The sequence below is a fragment of the Plecotus auritus genome (genome assembly GCF_963455305.1).
Source record: "Plecotus auritus genome assembly, chromosome: 8".
Classification (NCBI taxonomy): Eukaryota; Metazoa; Chordata; class Mammalia; order Chiroptera; family Vespertilionidae; genus Plecotus; species Plecotus auritus.
The window spans coordinates 130,640,557-130,655,753 of record NC_137782.1 but is presented as its reverse complement, the minus strand read 5'-3'; the positions used below and the strand labels follow the sequence as shown (position 1 = coordinate 130,655,753).

Below are 15,197 nucleotides of genomic sequence, written 5' to 3'. Positions count from 1 at the left end.
TCCAGGCAGCCCGGGGGGCCGTGATAAGCCAGGCCAGGAGCTTAGATTCTTAGAGCAGAGTGGCCAGATGGGTGGTTAGCAAGTTGTCTGGCTGGAGGGGGTGTAGGTTGGGAAACAAGGGGCAGGAGGGGAGACCAGCTAGGAGGCTTGGGTGACTCTAGGATGGTTTAAGGATGGCCTCTCTGGTGGCGAGTGCCTTTGGGCCCGCTCAGCCCAATGCTGTGTGGGAGACAGTGTCTGTGAATGAGATGAAATGTCATCTGTCTGCAGTGAGGGCTCCCAGAGCAGATGGAGGACAATGGGGGTGGCTTCCTGGAAGAGGTGACACTGAGCTTGCTTCTGACGCACAGATTGGCAGGTGGGGGCAGGAGTGCAGGTGTCAATGCTTTGGGCTGGAGGCTGTCATCACCTGGGGCCAGTTTGTTGGGTGAGATTTCTCTCTCCCCGGGCTTTACGCCCATCCAGAGGGTCTCTTTCCGGGGCTTTTGGCAGGGAAGGAGAACTGTGGCGTACTGTGGTTGAGACTTTGGTGATGCCTGGGAGACCTAGGTCGTTGCAGCGAGCATGGGTGGAGGAGGCATCTCTCCTGGCTCCCCAGCCTGTCTCTGTGTCGCCGCTGTTTCCCCTCTTCCTGAGCCCTGCTCGCCTTGCCCTCTTCCAGCTCTCCCTTCGAGTTTCTCTCTGCCTCTGTTTGCTCCTTGGCCCTGGCTCCCACTCTCCCTCCTTCTCCCGCCTCTTCTGAGCCCTCTGTCTCGTTTCTTTTCCTTTTTGTCTGGAGAACAAAGGCAGTCCGTGCTGCCAAGGGGAATGAGTTCAAAGAAACTGCAATTTTAGATTTCCTGAGAACTGGAGAGTGTGCACATACACGTTGGAGTGTGTGCGAGTGTGTACACTCGCATGAACACACACACACACACACGCACACACACGTGCGTGCACACGTGGCAGGAGAGGGGCTGGCTGACTCCTTCCTAACCGGGGCTGGGATGTGGCATGTGCAGAGAAAGACCCAGCTGGGGGCCTGAGGTCCTGACCACTGAAGGGGGTGTGGTGGGACTGGTGCCCTTGGTTCTGCTTCTGTCCTGCTCCGTGGAGGGGATGCCCTGGTAGGAGGGACCTCATGCTCTGTGGCTGTTTTCAGGAGGCTCATGATCCAACCAGATGTTACTCCCTCAGCCCTTCCAAATCTAGGCGGTAGGGTATGGCAAGGTACTCTCCTGCACCCCCAAATCCACTAGAAGGAAAACTTCGGTATTTTGCAATCAAGAAAATAAACCCAGTGGTCCCCCATCCCCCATCTCCTCCCCTCCCCCCCCAGGCCTTAATTTAAAACACTGTTTTTCCTCCCAAGTGTAATTAGAGCAACATGTTGTTCCTAACGAGCTGGGTGGGGCAGGCAGACAATGGAGCCCTCCCAGCTGCCTGGCTGCCCCTGCCTGGAGCTCCCTGAGGAGCCAGGATCTGAATATCTACAGTCCCCTGATTATACCCTGTTGGGTGAGGTGGGAGTCTATGGGCTACTGGTGGTGGGACTGACCTAGGTGGCTGGGTGGGCTTGCCAACATGTCCCCCTTCCCTAGGAATGAATGTCTGTCTGGTGTGGTGGCTCCTAGGACTGGGGGAGGAAGTAGCCCTCTTGGTTCAGGGCCTGGGCTAACCTGCACTGAACTGACCAGCAGGATGGATAGACTAAAGGGGCATTAAGGTGGACTCTGCTCTGATGGGGAGAGACCCAAAAGCCCCACCCCCCTGTAGAGGCCCATTAGCAGAGTAGCCTCAGGTCTGCCCTGCATTCAGGGTTGGGTGGGGAGGGTGGTCAAGGAAGGGCTTGGTCAAGTGTTGCTGTATCTAAGTAGGCTTATAGTCTAAGGCTTCCCCAAGGTCTGTGTCCCTCAGGGTCCCCTGTCACACACAAGACAGTGAATCAGGATGTCCTGGTGGCACTTTCAGTCACCCACCCCTGCCTGCCAATGCTGATGTGTGTCCCCAGTTCTGATAGGGCCACTGCAGCCCACTCTGTGGAAAATCACTGCCTGGAGAGAGGTGGTGCCTCAGGTTGGCTGGACTAGAGAACAGCTGAGAAACTCATGCACAAGAGCTGGCCACCTGGCTGGGCCACAGGACTCTCACGTGAGATGTCAGAAACCTATTAGGACCTTGGGAAACCGGACACAAGGTCGCTTAGAATTTAAAGAAGCCAGAAAGTAGGTTTATAAGAATTTTCTGGAGTGGTTGGGGAGACTTTCTGGAGGATGGAGAGCTTAACTGGGCCCTGAAAGATGTCTTAAGCTCAGAAGGAGGGTAAGGGAAACCCATTCAAATACCGGGATCCATAGCAGGCCCAGGGGAGGGGAGGCTTGGTGAAGACCCAAGGATCAGGCTGGAGCAGACGAGGGGAGAGTATGTTGGAGCCAGTTCTTTATTCACACATCCACCAACCCATTTATCGCTCTCTCCCCACTCCTTCCCTCCCTTCAGCTATCTATTCATAACCCTTTATTTATTGGACAGGGGATTCAGCTGCGGTCCCTGTGTGCAGAATAGCTGGTTTAACCGGGGACACAGACAAATGAACACATAGGGATGGCACAGGATGGTGTGTCTTTCAATTGGAGAGGATCAAGTTGCTATGGGAGCCATGGGGGTGCTTAAGTTAAGCTCAGGGCCCCAGGGAAGATTTAATGGAGACCTAAAGCCGAGTAGGAGGTAGCCAGATGAAGTGGGCAGAGAGCATCCAGACAGAAGGACCCAGAGCTTCACAGGTAAAGACAGCATGGTGTCTCCTGTAACCTGCCAGGGCAGGCACTGAGCATGTTCACGGTGTGGCTTATCTCTCTGGGGGCCTGGAAGGGAAAGTTATCTGGTGAGAGGTGAGACAGGAGAAGTCAAGGGCTAGAAGATGAGGGGTCTTGGTGGCCACGTCAAGGAGTTTGGACTTCATCCTGAGTGGGTGGGGAACCTCTGATGCAGTGGTTCTCAACCTTTCTAATGCCGTGACCCTTTAATACAGTTCCTCATGTTGTGGTGACCCCCAACCATAAAATTATTTTCGTTGCTACTTCATAACTAATTTTGCTACTGTTATGAGTCGTAATGTTGAGAACAGGTTGAGAACCGCTGCTGTAGAGCCTAAGACCATCGGAAAACACAGATATTTACATTACGATTCATAACAGTAGCAAAATTACAGTTATGAAGTAGCAACGAAAATAATTTTATGGTTGGGGGTCACCACAACATGAGGAACTGTATTAAAGGGTCGCGGCATTAGAAAGGTTGAGAACCACTGCTCTGATGGGTCTTAAGTAGAGTGACATTATTATATTGTGTCTCCTGGCTGCAGAGCACAGCATACCTTTGTTGCAGGGAGTAGATGTGCAAAACCAGGTGCAAGACCACTTAGGAGGATGCTGGCGAATCCAGGCAGGATGGATGCACATGCAAGAGATATAGGGGACAGAATCGCCAAGGCTAGATGATCATTCAGACATGGCGACAAGGGGAGGAGAGCTGAGGATGGTATGGGACTCTGTGGTCCGGTTGTTGAGGTGGATGGTGGGTGGGTTTCTGACATGACATTTGAAAAGAGCGGGTTTTGATGGGGAAGGTAGGGAATCCAATTTTGGATAAGTTCAGTGTGAGGGGCCAGTGGGACACAAGGATGAACTGAGCAAAAGAGGTTGGGAACATGGGTCTAGAGTTTAGCAGAGTTGTTTGGGAGCAGAAAGCCTAGGAGACGACTGGGCAGAGGAGGGAACTCAACAAGCAGAGGGTAGGGGTGGAGGGCCAGTGTGGGACCAGAGATATGGTTTCAGGAAGGAGGCCGAGATCAGTTGGCCACATGCTATTGAGGGAGTGAAGAAAGGAGCAGGTGAGGGATGGCCTCTGGGTTGAGTTACAAGCAAGTCGTTATTAACTTTGGGGATAGAAGTTTCCAGGGAGAGGATGCAGGGATCCAAGCTGAATGCTCTGGGCAGAGTGCTGCATGGAAGTGAGAGGCAGTGGATGGATGCAGTCCTTTTCAGGAAGAGAGAGAGGAGAGGGAGGCTGCTGGAGAGGACACAGAGCAGGGTGGATCTGATGGACCATCTTTAAATGGGGAAGGAAAAGATCTAGCAGATAGTGGGGAAAACTGGGGAGGGGGGACTGGATTAAGGAGTCAGAGAGTGTTTAGGCGTAGAAGCTCCGTGATAACCTCACCAGTATGCACAGCGAGGAGGGGGCACAGAGGGCCAATGTGGCAGCTTGCAGGCCTGGTGGAAGGGGGGCCTACAGAGGCAGGGGTCCTGGGGAGTGGCAACAAATGACAGGGAACAAGGATGTTCTGGGACCCCGAGGGACAGCGAGGTGGATGGAGATGAGATGGCCTTGGGATGAGAATGGTGGCCTCATGTGGAGGAAGCTCCTCCACAGACACACTACTAACCACTGTCTCTGCTTGTCTCTCCCTGCTGCCTCTGCGGGCCTGCCGCTCCACAGCTGTGTGCACCTGCCTTCTTCCTCCAGGGCCTCCTCCAAACGGTACTGGAGTCTATCCTTCTCAAGGTTCTGGTTCCCTGGCCTCCTCCGTAAATAGGTTCCTGAAAATGGGGAGCCTGGTCCTCAGCATATAGAGAGGAATGCCATCAACTGGAGCTCAAGGGAGCCTGAAGGAAAGATGCAACATGGAAGTGAGGGACAGAAAGGCATCAAAGGGACACTGCCGAGAGTTGGGGGCCTAGAGAAGACTGTCTGGGAGGAAATATATGAATGAGCTCTCCTGGGTGATTTCAGGAGAATGTTGCAACCATGTGAGAAAGGCTTATCTTTCTGTCTCCCCACCCAGGGGAGCTTGGGCGTGGTTCCCTCCCTGATACCTTCTTTTTGTCCATTTGCATATTGGGCTTTTGGCCTGGGCCCACATTGGACTGGGCATCACCCTCAAGCAGGCCACAAACAGGCCATGAGCAGGCCTTCCAGGCCTCACCCTTCCCTTAACGAGGCAACCCTTGATGTGCCGCCACTGCAGCTGGTGGCTTGGAGTGCCAAGCGTGGGCCCTCAGCCAGGTGTCCCCGTAGCAGCCAGGCCATTGTGGTGGCTGTCCAGGCCCTGCCTGTACCCTCCAGGGGCACCATTCATGCAGACTGTGATGTGCACAGCAGTCCCTGGAGTTGTGCCCCGTGGCAGCCCTGCACATCAGCCCCCACTCCTGATGGCATCTGTCTCCCCGCCAGCCTAAAAATGTCGGTGCTTCCTACATCATCATCTGCATTGTGGGTCGGCAGGAAAACGGTGAATGTCTTCACTTTGTGCTCTGGTGACATAGGGACAGTTATGAAGCCAGTGTTCTGAGAGATGCTTTCGGGGGCTCAGATCTCTTCAAGCCACCCTGGGAGATCAAGGTTAATGGTACAAACCAAGGTTGGATGGCACCACCACACAGCAATACGGGAACCAGGGTTACCACTATCTATGAAGCACTTCCTATGTGCCAGACACTCTCTGTATTTGTTCTCCACCTGAATTCTCACAGCAACTTCGAAGGGTATTGTAATCCCAGATCTTCCCATGAGGGTATGAGTCACAAAGGTTGGGTAATTTGCCCAAGGTCAAACAGCTGGCACAGCGGGCACAAAAACCAAGGTCTGGTCTGATTCCAGAAATGAACTACTTACCACTCCAGACCAGGGAGCATAGCATCGAGGCTGTGCCATTGGGCAGGAGTGACAACTGGGGCTGGTGGTGAAGTGCTGAGGCTGGAGTGAGCTGGTGTGTTTCTCCTGCTGCTCCAAGGATCCATGTCAGAGCATCTGTAGGTGGATACACTGTCCTCTGAGAAAGAACCCAGAGCAATTCACTTGGAGAATGAATCCAATAATTCCATTGTTTATTAAATGAGATTAGATGAGGCAAGCTCTGCAAAGTGCCCCACAGAGCCCTTTTAATTATAGTTAACATTTCCTGAGGGTCAGGAACTCCATGTGTGGATGTGCAGGTTGTTCACTGTGCAAGGGCACTGTGTCCAAGGAAGTGTAATTTCCAGGCAGACATCATAAGTTTGTATTTATTATAACAAGTTTCCAGTAGGTGGCAGTAGAGTGTCTTGTTCTAATAAGCTAGTGAGGTATGATGATTTTCTGACATGGATATAAAGTTCTTTAAGAAAGAGACATGTTTCTCTAATTGTCACAAGGGTGCCATGTGGGCTAGCAGTCCTACTATTGAGAGTTTACATGAATCAGGCACTATTCTAAATGTTGTTTTAACTTCTTCAAGCTTCACACTAACCCTTAGAGGTTGATAACTTTTAATACCATGTCATAGATGTAAAAAAATGAGCCACAGAGAGGTGAAATAACTTACTTAACTCAGTGAGTGGTGGAGCCAGGATTCATACCCACAGCCTGTGTTCCAATCACTGTGAGACAGGGTAGTTGCCTAATCCATGGTGGTACCTGCTTCCCTTGCCCCGTCTGCTTCCCCATATAATTCTCCGTGATCATTGGGATTCCTGCCCACATCTTTTTGGCAAACCCTTAGAAGGTCAAAGTTGACATATGCTGTGCTCATCTCTGGTCTGTGGTGGTGAAGAAGCCTCCCCAGAGTGCCCTTTGGTGCCTGTAGATGACGGGCATTTATATACCTTTCTCCTGCTGGGAAATACTCTGACTCCCAGTATAAGTGCTCTGTTCTCACAGCAGACGGGTAGGAGACGTGTTAGGGGCTGACAGGTGTCTGGGTGTGGGTATGGAGGGTAGGGATGGAACTCCAGGGTGTGTGGTAAGTTGGGAGGGTGTGAGCCAGGAGGCAGGAGAACCAGGCCAGTGAGGGCACATGGTCCTTTCTGGGATGGAGAGGGGCCGAAGTGGACGTGTCAGGATGAAGAGGGCAGTCATGTGTGTGCACACGTGCGTGCGTGTGTAGGAGATGGGGTGACCCTGCGCAGCTCATTGGTGCATCAGAGCCTGCATTATGGGAGGAGGGGTGACCTAAACCCTGGGCCGTGGTGCTTGAATTGTGATCCTGGGGGAGATAGTGCCTGGAAAAACTGACTTTGCTCTCTCATTTCTGCCTGCCCTTTGCCCACTTGTGTGTCCTTGCTTCTCTGTTTCTGTCTTTCTCATGCACGTCCTTCTTTCTACCCCACCTGTCCACCTTTCTTGTCTCTATGCCTTGGTCTTTCTCCCACCCATGTGTCTGTTCCACCTGATGTTCCCTGTAGTCGGAGGACACAGACCTGCCCTACCCGCCACCCCAGAGGGAGGCCAACATCTACATGGTTCCCCAGAACATCAAGCCAGTTCTCCAGCGTACCGCCATCGAGGTGAGTCTGGCTCCAGGGTGGGGGTTGGAGGGCAGCCTGGACCTTCCCCTTCTGACCCAGCCTTCCCATGGCCTTTCTAGCTGCTCTACTCACTTTGTGTTCCCAGATCCTGGCATGGGGCCTGCGGAACATGAAGAGTTACCAGCTGGCCAGTGTCTCCTCCCCCAGCCTTGTGGTGGAGTGCGGGGGCAAGACGGTACAGTCCTGTGTCATTAGGAACCTCCGGAAGAACCCCAACTTTGACATCTGTACCCTCTTCATGGAAGTGGTGAGACTGAACCCCCTGTGGTCCTCTTCCAGTGTTCTGGTGGCTAGAACCTCCTGGCAACCCCAAGCAGTCTGGGAGTGTGCTCTGACTCCTCTGGGAACCTGTGTGGTCACGGCTTCTCGCCCACCTCACTTGTCTATGAAAGTGGGAGGAAATGCTCATGCTCTCCTCACTGGAAGAGCTGAAGCCTGTGAGGAACACTGATGGGACCAGCTTGCTACCTCCTACCCAGATTCTGAGTCCGCAGAGGTCCTAAGGACCCATCATCATGGCTGTTCTCTCTTTTAGGGCAGGGCTCAATCCTCCAAAGTTCCCCTCAGGGGCCCGCCAGGGCTCAGATCTTCCAAACCTTCCCTGACTGGCCTCCCCACCTGGGTCTCTACAGATGGGTTCACCCTACCGCCCTCCGGCCCCCAGTCCTCTCCAGCTCCCAGGGCTGCCTGGGCCTAGTGGCCAGATCAAGGCAAGCCTGAGGAAAGGAACATGGTTTGCAAGATGAAAGCACTATAGAAATTCCAGGCCCAGTGGCTGTCAACAGGAGCCTCCTCTTGGCTGAGCCAAACCCGCCACCGAAGGAGAGCATATAAATTATTTCAAGTTGTGTTCAAAGTGCTTTTGGAGCTGGGGAGGTGGGGTGGGGAGAAGAATCTGGGACTATAAGCCAACTCTTGAGTATCCACTTGGGGGGGACTGTCTGCAAGAAATGTTGAGTCCTGGGCCAACTTCTCCCCTCTTCCCCTCCCAGCCAGTGAGGGTTCAGGGAAAGGAGACTTGCTTTCACTCTGGGCTGAGCTGATGTGTTTGGAAGGTAAAGCTGTGGGGGAAAAGTTAGCCTCCACATAGAATGTTCAAGAGGCAGGAGGAGAGGTGTGTGTTTTTTACTTCCCTGGCTAGCTCTTGGGCTCAGGCAGCCACCACTTTGGAGTCATGGCCCCTGGAGGTTACATGTAGGTTCATAGTCATTCTCTCTCCCTGGGCTTGTCCTCCCTCCTCTGAGAATTCCTAGAGATGGGTTTAGGCCACTGCTCAGAACTTCCCTCCTCCTCTGCCCAGATGCTGCCCAGGGAGGAGCTCTACTGTCCCCCCATCGTGGTCAAGGTCATTGATAACCGCCAGTTTGGCCGCCGGCCTGTGGTCGGCCAGTGTACCATCCGCTCTCTGGAGAGCTTCCTGTGTGACCCCTACTCAGGAGAGAGTCCATCCCCACAGGGTGGCCCAGGTAGGTGGAGGGGCTGTTGATGGGGAGGGCCTGGCAGAGGGGGCTTGAGAAGGCAGGACTTCCACTGAGAGTTGTCCTGAAGCTCTCCTTTTACTGGGACCTGACTGAGGGGTGGTTTCTGCTCAGCTGACCAGAAGGGTAGGGACCTCGTCTCCCTCAGGGCATAGCCTGGATCTGGGCTGGGTGCACCAGGAGCAGGTACACGTGTCTGTGGAGGCTGAGAGGTGAGGGCTGAAGTGGGAGGTGGTTGAGGGAGAGAGAGATGCTGGGATTCAGCGGGATGAGGAGGGAGGAGAGAAATGGGAAGGGCGGAAGAGAGATATTCAGGAGATAGGGAATATGAAGGAAGATGGGAGGGAAAGAGATGGGAGAGGGAAGAATTGGGTGGGACAAAGAGGAAGATTGAGAAGAGTGGAGAGAGAGATGGGTTTTTTCTCATAGTTCCTTGAGTCTTGTGGCTGAGGATGTCCCAGAGGGAGCCCCCTCTCAGGCCTGGACACTGGTCTCTCCTACAGATGATGTGAGCTTACTCAGTCCTGGGGAAGATGTGCTCATTGACATTGATGATAAGGAACCCCTCATCCCCATTCAGGTAGGAGGATCTGGGTCCTGGGGGAGAGACACTGGTTCCGGCTAAGAGCTGGCCTTGATTGCTCCCCACTCCCTTCCTCATCTCTCTCACTCCTTCTGCTCTCCCTCCCTTATCACATGGCCTTTACAAGAGGTATTCCTCTGGACCTGGGTGGAAGGACACCATACAGATGGAGGGGCCTGGAAGGAGGGGTCTTTGTCCAAGCCAATAGACTCTCCACCTCCTGCATTCCTCCATGTCCAGGAAAAAGAAGGGAGAGGGGTGGGAGGGGGGCCTTATTCCAAGGGTGTCCCACCCTGCTGCAGGTAAGTGGTGTCCCTTTGCTATGCACTTGGCAACATAGGGCCAGCTGGTGAGTCAGACACCCATGCCAAACAGCATGACAGGGTGTGTGTGGCATCTCTCACTGAGGGGAAGCACTCTCCCCACCTAGGGACCTGGGGTGGCTCTGGGTTCTGTCAGGCTGAGACCACCCAATCCTTCTTGCAGTGGAGATGGAGAAAGGCCTTACCGCGAGTGAGCATAGGCCTCAAACTGGCCATCTGTTCTAGGTTGTCACCTCCTCTCAGCTTTGCATGATGCTGGTCACACCCCTGGTACCTGGGGCTCCCAGAGCATTGGGGCTGGCTGGGGGCAGAGCCTTCCCAGTCTACGCAGTTAGCAGCTGTATCCTCATGCCCACAGCCTGCTTATTCACCCTGGGATGGGATGGTGTAGCACTTCAGAGTGTTTGTTTTCTTTAAATCATCAATCCAATATTAGCATTGAGAGTAGGAGAGCAAACTTGGTGTTGGCCTCAGGATCCTCAAAGCTGTCCCTGGAGGTGTGTTGATAGGGGCTTCCCTCTGACATTATGGGCTGATATCCTCTTCTTTATCATTTGCTCATCATTTCCTTCCCAGGGAGTGTCCTGGACCTCACTGCTGCCAGAACAAGAGGTCTTGCTCTATAGTTTCTTTGATGTTGAGAGTCCCCAGAAGTCCCAAGCTCTCCATTTCTCCTGTGTCTGTGGCTCTCCAGGGCTCTGCCCCACCATCCTTTCTGCTGGGGACACCTGGTCATTTTTTAGACTCAACTTAGTTGTAGTCACCTCCTTCCAGAACTTAGTTGTAGTCACCTCCTCTTCCCTGGCTCCTCCCCCTTTCCTACAAGTCTGGTCTGTATCTTGATCATTGCACCTGACTTAGGTCTTGCTTGTCTCTGTAAATGGCAGCATCCTTCCTAGACTAGGCTTAGGGCAGTGACTAGGCATGTTTCTCTTTGTGTCCTTAATGCTTAGCAGAGGACCTGACTTAGCAGGAGATATGCAATGAAGTCTGCCTGGATTGGTGGATGCACCAAGTCTGTCTGGGTGGACAGATAGACAGATGGATGACCTGCCCACGCTCTGTAAGGAGTCTACGCAGGAGCTTCTCTCGACTGGGGCAACCCAAGAGGACATTTCAGCTGGCCCTACAAGGATTCAGCTGTACTGGGTGCTAGTGCTTTCAGGCCTGGGTGGGTGTTTGTAGCCACATTAGGCAGATAATTAGCCCCAAACTCCAGGCTGCCTGATCCTGGCTCCTGTTTCCCACCCTCTCAGTGGGCTGTCTGAGTCTGTGCAGGGAAGCGTGGGGCTTGCCCAGCAGGATTTCCGTTCTGTGTGTGCTGCCCTTGAAATGTCTACAGATGCAGGGAGGAGGGACTATTTTGGGTCCTGCTGGCTACAAGCACAGCCAGAGGCAGACGGTGAGGAGGCCCCATCTGGTCATCCTTCTGGTGTTGACATCAGTGAACTGGGGCAGGGGTCTGAGGCAGAATAGGGTCTGTCCTCTGTGGTAGCACAGCCACTCCGGCTAGAGCTGCTGGCCAGACAGAGGGTGGGGATCTGGGATCTGGGTTCCTGGATGCATGCCCATATGGGGCCAGGCTCACAGGGTCTCAGGTGGGCCGGCAGAAGGAGGATGTGAAGTCTGCCTGCTCTGATGGAGGAGGCTTGGACTCTCCCTTCATTGATCTTCCCGTCTGATGGAGGATTCATGACACTGATCTCAAGGAGTCCAGAGGCCAGCATGGAAACTGTTCCTGGTGTCTAGGAAGTCCTGCCCTGATGGGGGGTTAGGGGAAAACTGCTTTTGTATTGCATTTTCCTCTGAGATCCATTGGTTTGATTTGGCTGATCCAGGCCATCTTTTATCTCCTCTGTCTTTCCTGCACATCCTCTGGCACTTGGGAGGACTGGGCATTACAAGGCTGATCCAGTAGGCAGAGGTTCCAGTAGAAAATGCTTTGCCAGGTAATTCTCGCTGAGCTCTCCTCCCCTCTCTGCTCCCCCAGTGCATATAGAATGGAGGGCCCTGGCCTCTGAGAATGGGAGGAACAAGAATTTGGATTTCTCCTGGCTCCTGCTTGTTCAACCATATTTCCCGGCAGCCTGTTTCATTTTTCCTGTGATGTGGCCCCTGATGCTATGCTCACCAGGTCTGTGCTGTGGACCCAGCTCAGGGCACCTCCCCAACTTCAAATATGCTCTTGCCACATCTGGTTTCTGTCTTGGTCCCTCCATCTCCTTCCTTGGTTGCACCTTCTCTGTTGATATAACTTGTCACCATCATCTGCCCCGTTCCTGGGATGAGCCTGCCACATGTTGGAAAACATCACCTCAGACTTTCCTGATGCTCCAAGTCATTGGACTGACACTCACGGTAGAATGTTCCTCAAGGTTCTAGAAATGTTTTGGTTTCTGTCAAGAGTGGCCAATTCTAGAGATGATCTAAAATGTATGTATAAAGCAGATCTATCTACTCCGTCTTCCAGAGCTTGTAGGTCAGCACCCACTTCTGGGGGTGAGGATGGTCCCTCATGAGTGGGTGCCTGACCCTGTGAACTCTTCTCCACAGCGTGAGGGCTGGGATGAGATAGGCTCACGCAGGTTAACTCCATGGTTGATTATTGGTCTGTGTGGCTGTCCTTTGTATAGATTTCAGATCCATAGCCTGGTGTGGATGTAGTGTGTGTGTGTGTGTGTGTGTGTGTGTGTGTGTGTGTGTGTGGCGCACATATACATGAGTGTGTGAGAGGTGCGGGGAGGCTGGGACCAGGTGTGTGTGCAAACTCTCCAGTGTGTGTATAGTCTCAGTGGTGGTGTTGCGGGAATCATGGCCATGACCTTTAACTTTCTGAGGGCAGGCATGGGTATATCCTCAGAGAGGGAGCATGGAGGTCTTTTGTCCATCTAGTGCTCTGGCTTAAAAAAAGGATCTCATCTATTTTTTTTCTGATTATAAATATACGTTCATATTATCAAATTTGGAAAATAAAGAAAAATGAACAAATAGACATTGGCTTCAACCAAGAATGCAATCTGAATGAACTGCTACAACCCGTCATTCTCTAGCCTTGCCTTTCTCCTTGGCTTCTCCTTCTGTCTCTGATTATGTCTCTGACTCTGAATTGGACTCTGTCTTTAAAACAAAACTGGGGTCTTCGTTTACTAAGCTGCTTTTTCATTAAGCTAGCTCTGGTGTTCTGATTATGAAGAGGGGGAGAGAAACAGTGTGCAGGAACACACCGAACCTGCTCCTCCCTAGAGAGGGCCTTGAAGCTCAAAGTAGAGGTGGTGTCCTCTGTTCACCCCATCTGTCACCCCACTTCCAACCACTAGATACCCCTGGAGACACCTGGTGAAAGGTGACTCTTGGCTATAATTCTGAGAGACCATTCTGGGTAGGGGGTCTCCTTTTTAAGTTTTCAGAGAAGAATTTCTGGGGGGTGGGGAATACATGTGTGTTGAGGAGGGATAAAGAGAAGGAGCACACTGGGGATATTTTCACTGTGGTTGGGAGACAGATGAGAGACATGTTAGCAGATTTAAAATGAGATGCTCAGAGTGACATCAAAATGATGAAACACTTTATGAGCAAGGACACCAAGATCATGGGCTCTCTTGGCCCTTGGAGGTCAGTGTGGCCAAAGTAATCAGGAAAGCTTCTCCGAGGGGGTGGGGTTGGAACAGCAGAGGGGAGAGGAAGGCTTTTCTGGTGGGTGGAGTGGCTGGACAAGGGCTTGGTAGTGGGACTGTGTGTGTGTGTATGTGTGTGTGTGTGTGTGTGTGTGTGTGTGTGTGTGTGTGTGTGATGGGTTTGGGGGTTATGGAGGAAACCCCGGCTAGCGTGCAGGAAGCTTCCCAAGGTATGCTGACCTGTACCCCACACCGTGGGGTGTGGTGGGTGGGGTGCTGGGGCTGGCTGCTCCCTGCCTGCCCGGCCTGGGCTAATTTTGAGCTGGCTGCTCCGGTTATAGTCTTTGGGACGCCGTGAAGGTGGAAATGTGCTCCTAGAACCAGAGCGGCAAATTATGCCCAAGTCCCAAAGGGGAACGTGTAATTTCGGAAGCTGGACCAGATCTTTGGAGCACTATGTTTAGCTTTATTTTTTTTCCCTCTTGCTCTGGTGAACTGCCGGTTTCCCTCTCACCTTTCTAAAAACGAACCATATTAAAAATAACAGTAAGTCTTCTGTGAGGTTCAGGATGAGAATAGGAGGGGGCAGAGCTGATACTTGGCCCGGCCATCTCTGGGCAGCTGGGGGTTTCACATGGAGTTCATCCGGTCTGTTCTGGGGTCACACCACACCCACCAACATGTGGCCAGCCCCCCCAGAGCCATCCAGTGGCCTGGCTGGGTGCCCACGGGCCCTTCCGCTTTCCTGCCCAGCTCTGGCTCTGACCAGCCTTGAGGGCTAGTCCAGGGGAGGCGAGGGTTCCCTCAATGCTGTCTCTTCACAGGGCAGGGGTGAGTCTAGTTGCCAAGTCCCCCCAGTTTCTAGCAGGCTTCACTGGCCAAGTGTTCCGGAGCCCTTCCTGATCCCAAGTGAGTATGTCTCCCAGGCTCTTCCTGCCCAGGAAAGGAGGATGGCTTGGGCTTGGCCTCCTCTGGACTCCCCAGAGCCCCCTGCTCAGGCTCAAAGGAAGAGAGGGTCTAACCCTGGGAGCCCTGGGTCCAGCCCTATGTTTCTGGCCTGAACCTTCCCTCTCTCTTGCATGTGCTGTGCTCCTTTGTTCCTCCACCACTTTGCACTTGCCAGCCCCCCGCCCCTGCCTGCAAGGCATCTCCTGGCCTTGTCCACTAGACGGGTGTTCATCTGGGGAGAGCCCTATCTCCGGGGCTGTTGTAACAGCCTCTGCAAAAGTCACCCACCTCCAGTCCTGACACTCAAGGGCCCTGGACCCTGTGGCCCAGGGCTCACCCTATAAAACATCGATTCACAGTCACAGAAGATGGCAGGCAAGAATCTGGTGCCAGAAAAGGATGCGGAAAACTTTCTGTAGCACAGGGGGCATTAAACTGTTAGAGCTGCTCTTGTACAGGGTTTAGGGGAAGCCGCATGATGCCCTGGCTCTTGTCCTGGAGGAAAGAAGACCCAGAAACCTGCACTAGCTTAGGAACTGTGCCCAAGCAGGTGTTGGTGCAGCTCAGCTGTCAGAAGAAACCATCAGGGATGACGAGGTTTAAAAGGAAGGGGGGCATGTAAGAGTGGCATTGAGTCAATGGCCAAAGGCAGTGAGAAAGTGGGCAAAATGCAGGCATTGGCTGATCACCTTCCTGTGCCTCACCTGTGCTAGGTGTGCATGGCCTTTATCTCATTCTCACGTATGGTTGCTGTGGGAGGAGAGCTTTGCGCCCATTTTCCAGATGGGGATGCTGACTCTGAGAGGTCAGATGCTTGGCCAAGGGCATGCAATGGGTAAAGCAGTGGGGCCAGGATTTGAATGCAGGCTTGTTCAACTCCAGAGCACATGTTCCTCCCACAACTTCACAGCCTCCCTGGAGGGAGA

The 15,197-nt window shown here is 53.0% G+C and overlaps 1 protein-coding gene across 7 annotated transcripts in view; it reads left to right on the top strand.

Moving 5' to 3' along the window:
* The window catches only part of DYSF (dysferlin), a 208,304-nt gene that overhangs the window by 145,141 nt on the left and 47,966 nt on the right, over positions 1-15,197 (top strand). For 4 of the 7 annotated variants that reach the window (XM_080683296.1, XM_080683294.1, XM_080683295.1 and 1 more), the window contains 4 exons: positions 7,203-7,304; positions 7,411-7,572; positions 8,626-8,791; positions 9,307-9,383. In XM_080683296.1, the coding sequence (XP_080539422.1) occupies positions 7,203-7,304; positions 7,411-7,572; positions 8,626-8,791; positions 9,307-9,383 (507 nt within the window). Of the gene's footprint in view, positions 1-4,479; positions 4,522-7,202; positions 7,305-7,410; positions 7,573-8,625; positions 8,792-9,306; positions 9,384-15,197 lie in introns of all 7 variants that reach the window. The other 3 variants (XR_013961376.1, XM_080683293.1, XM_080683291.1) reach the window with 1 other exon arrangement.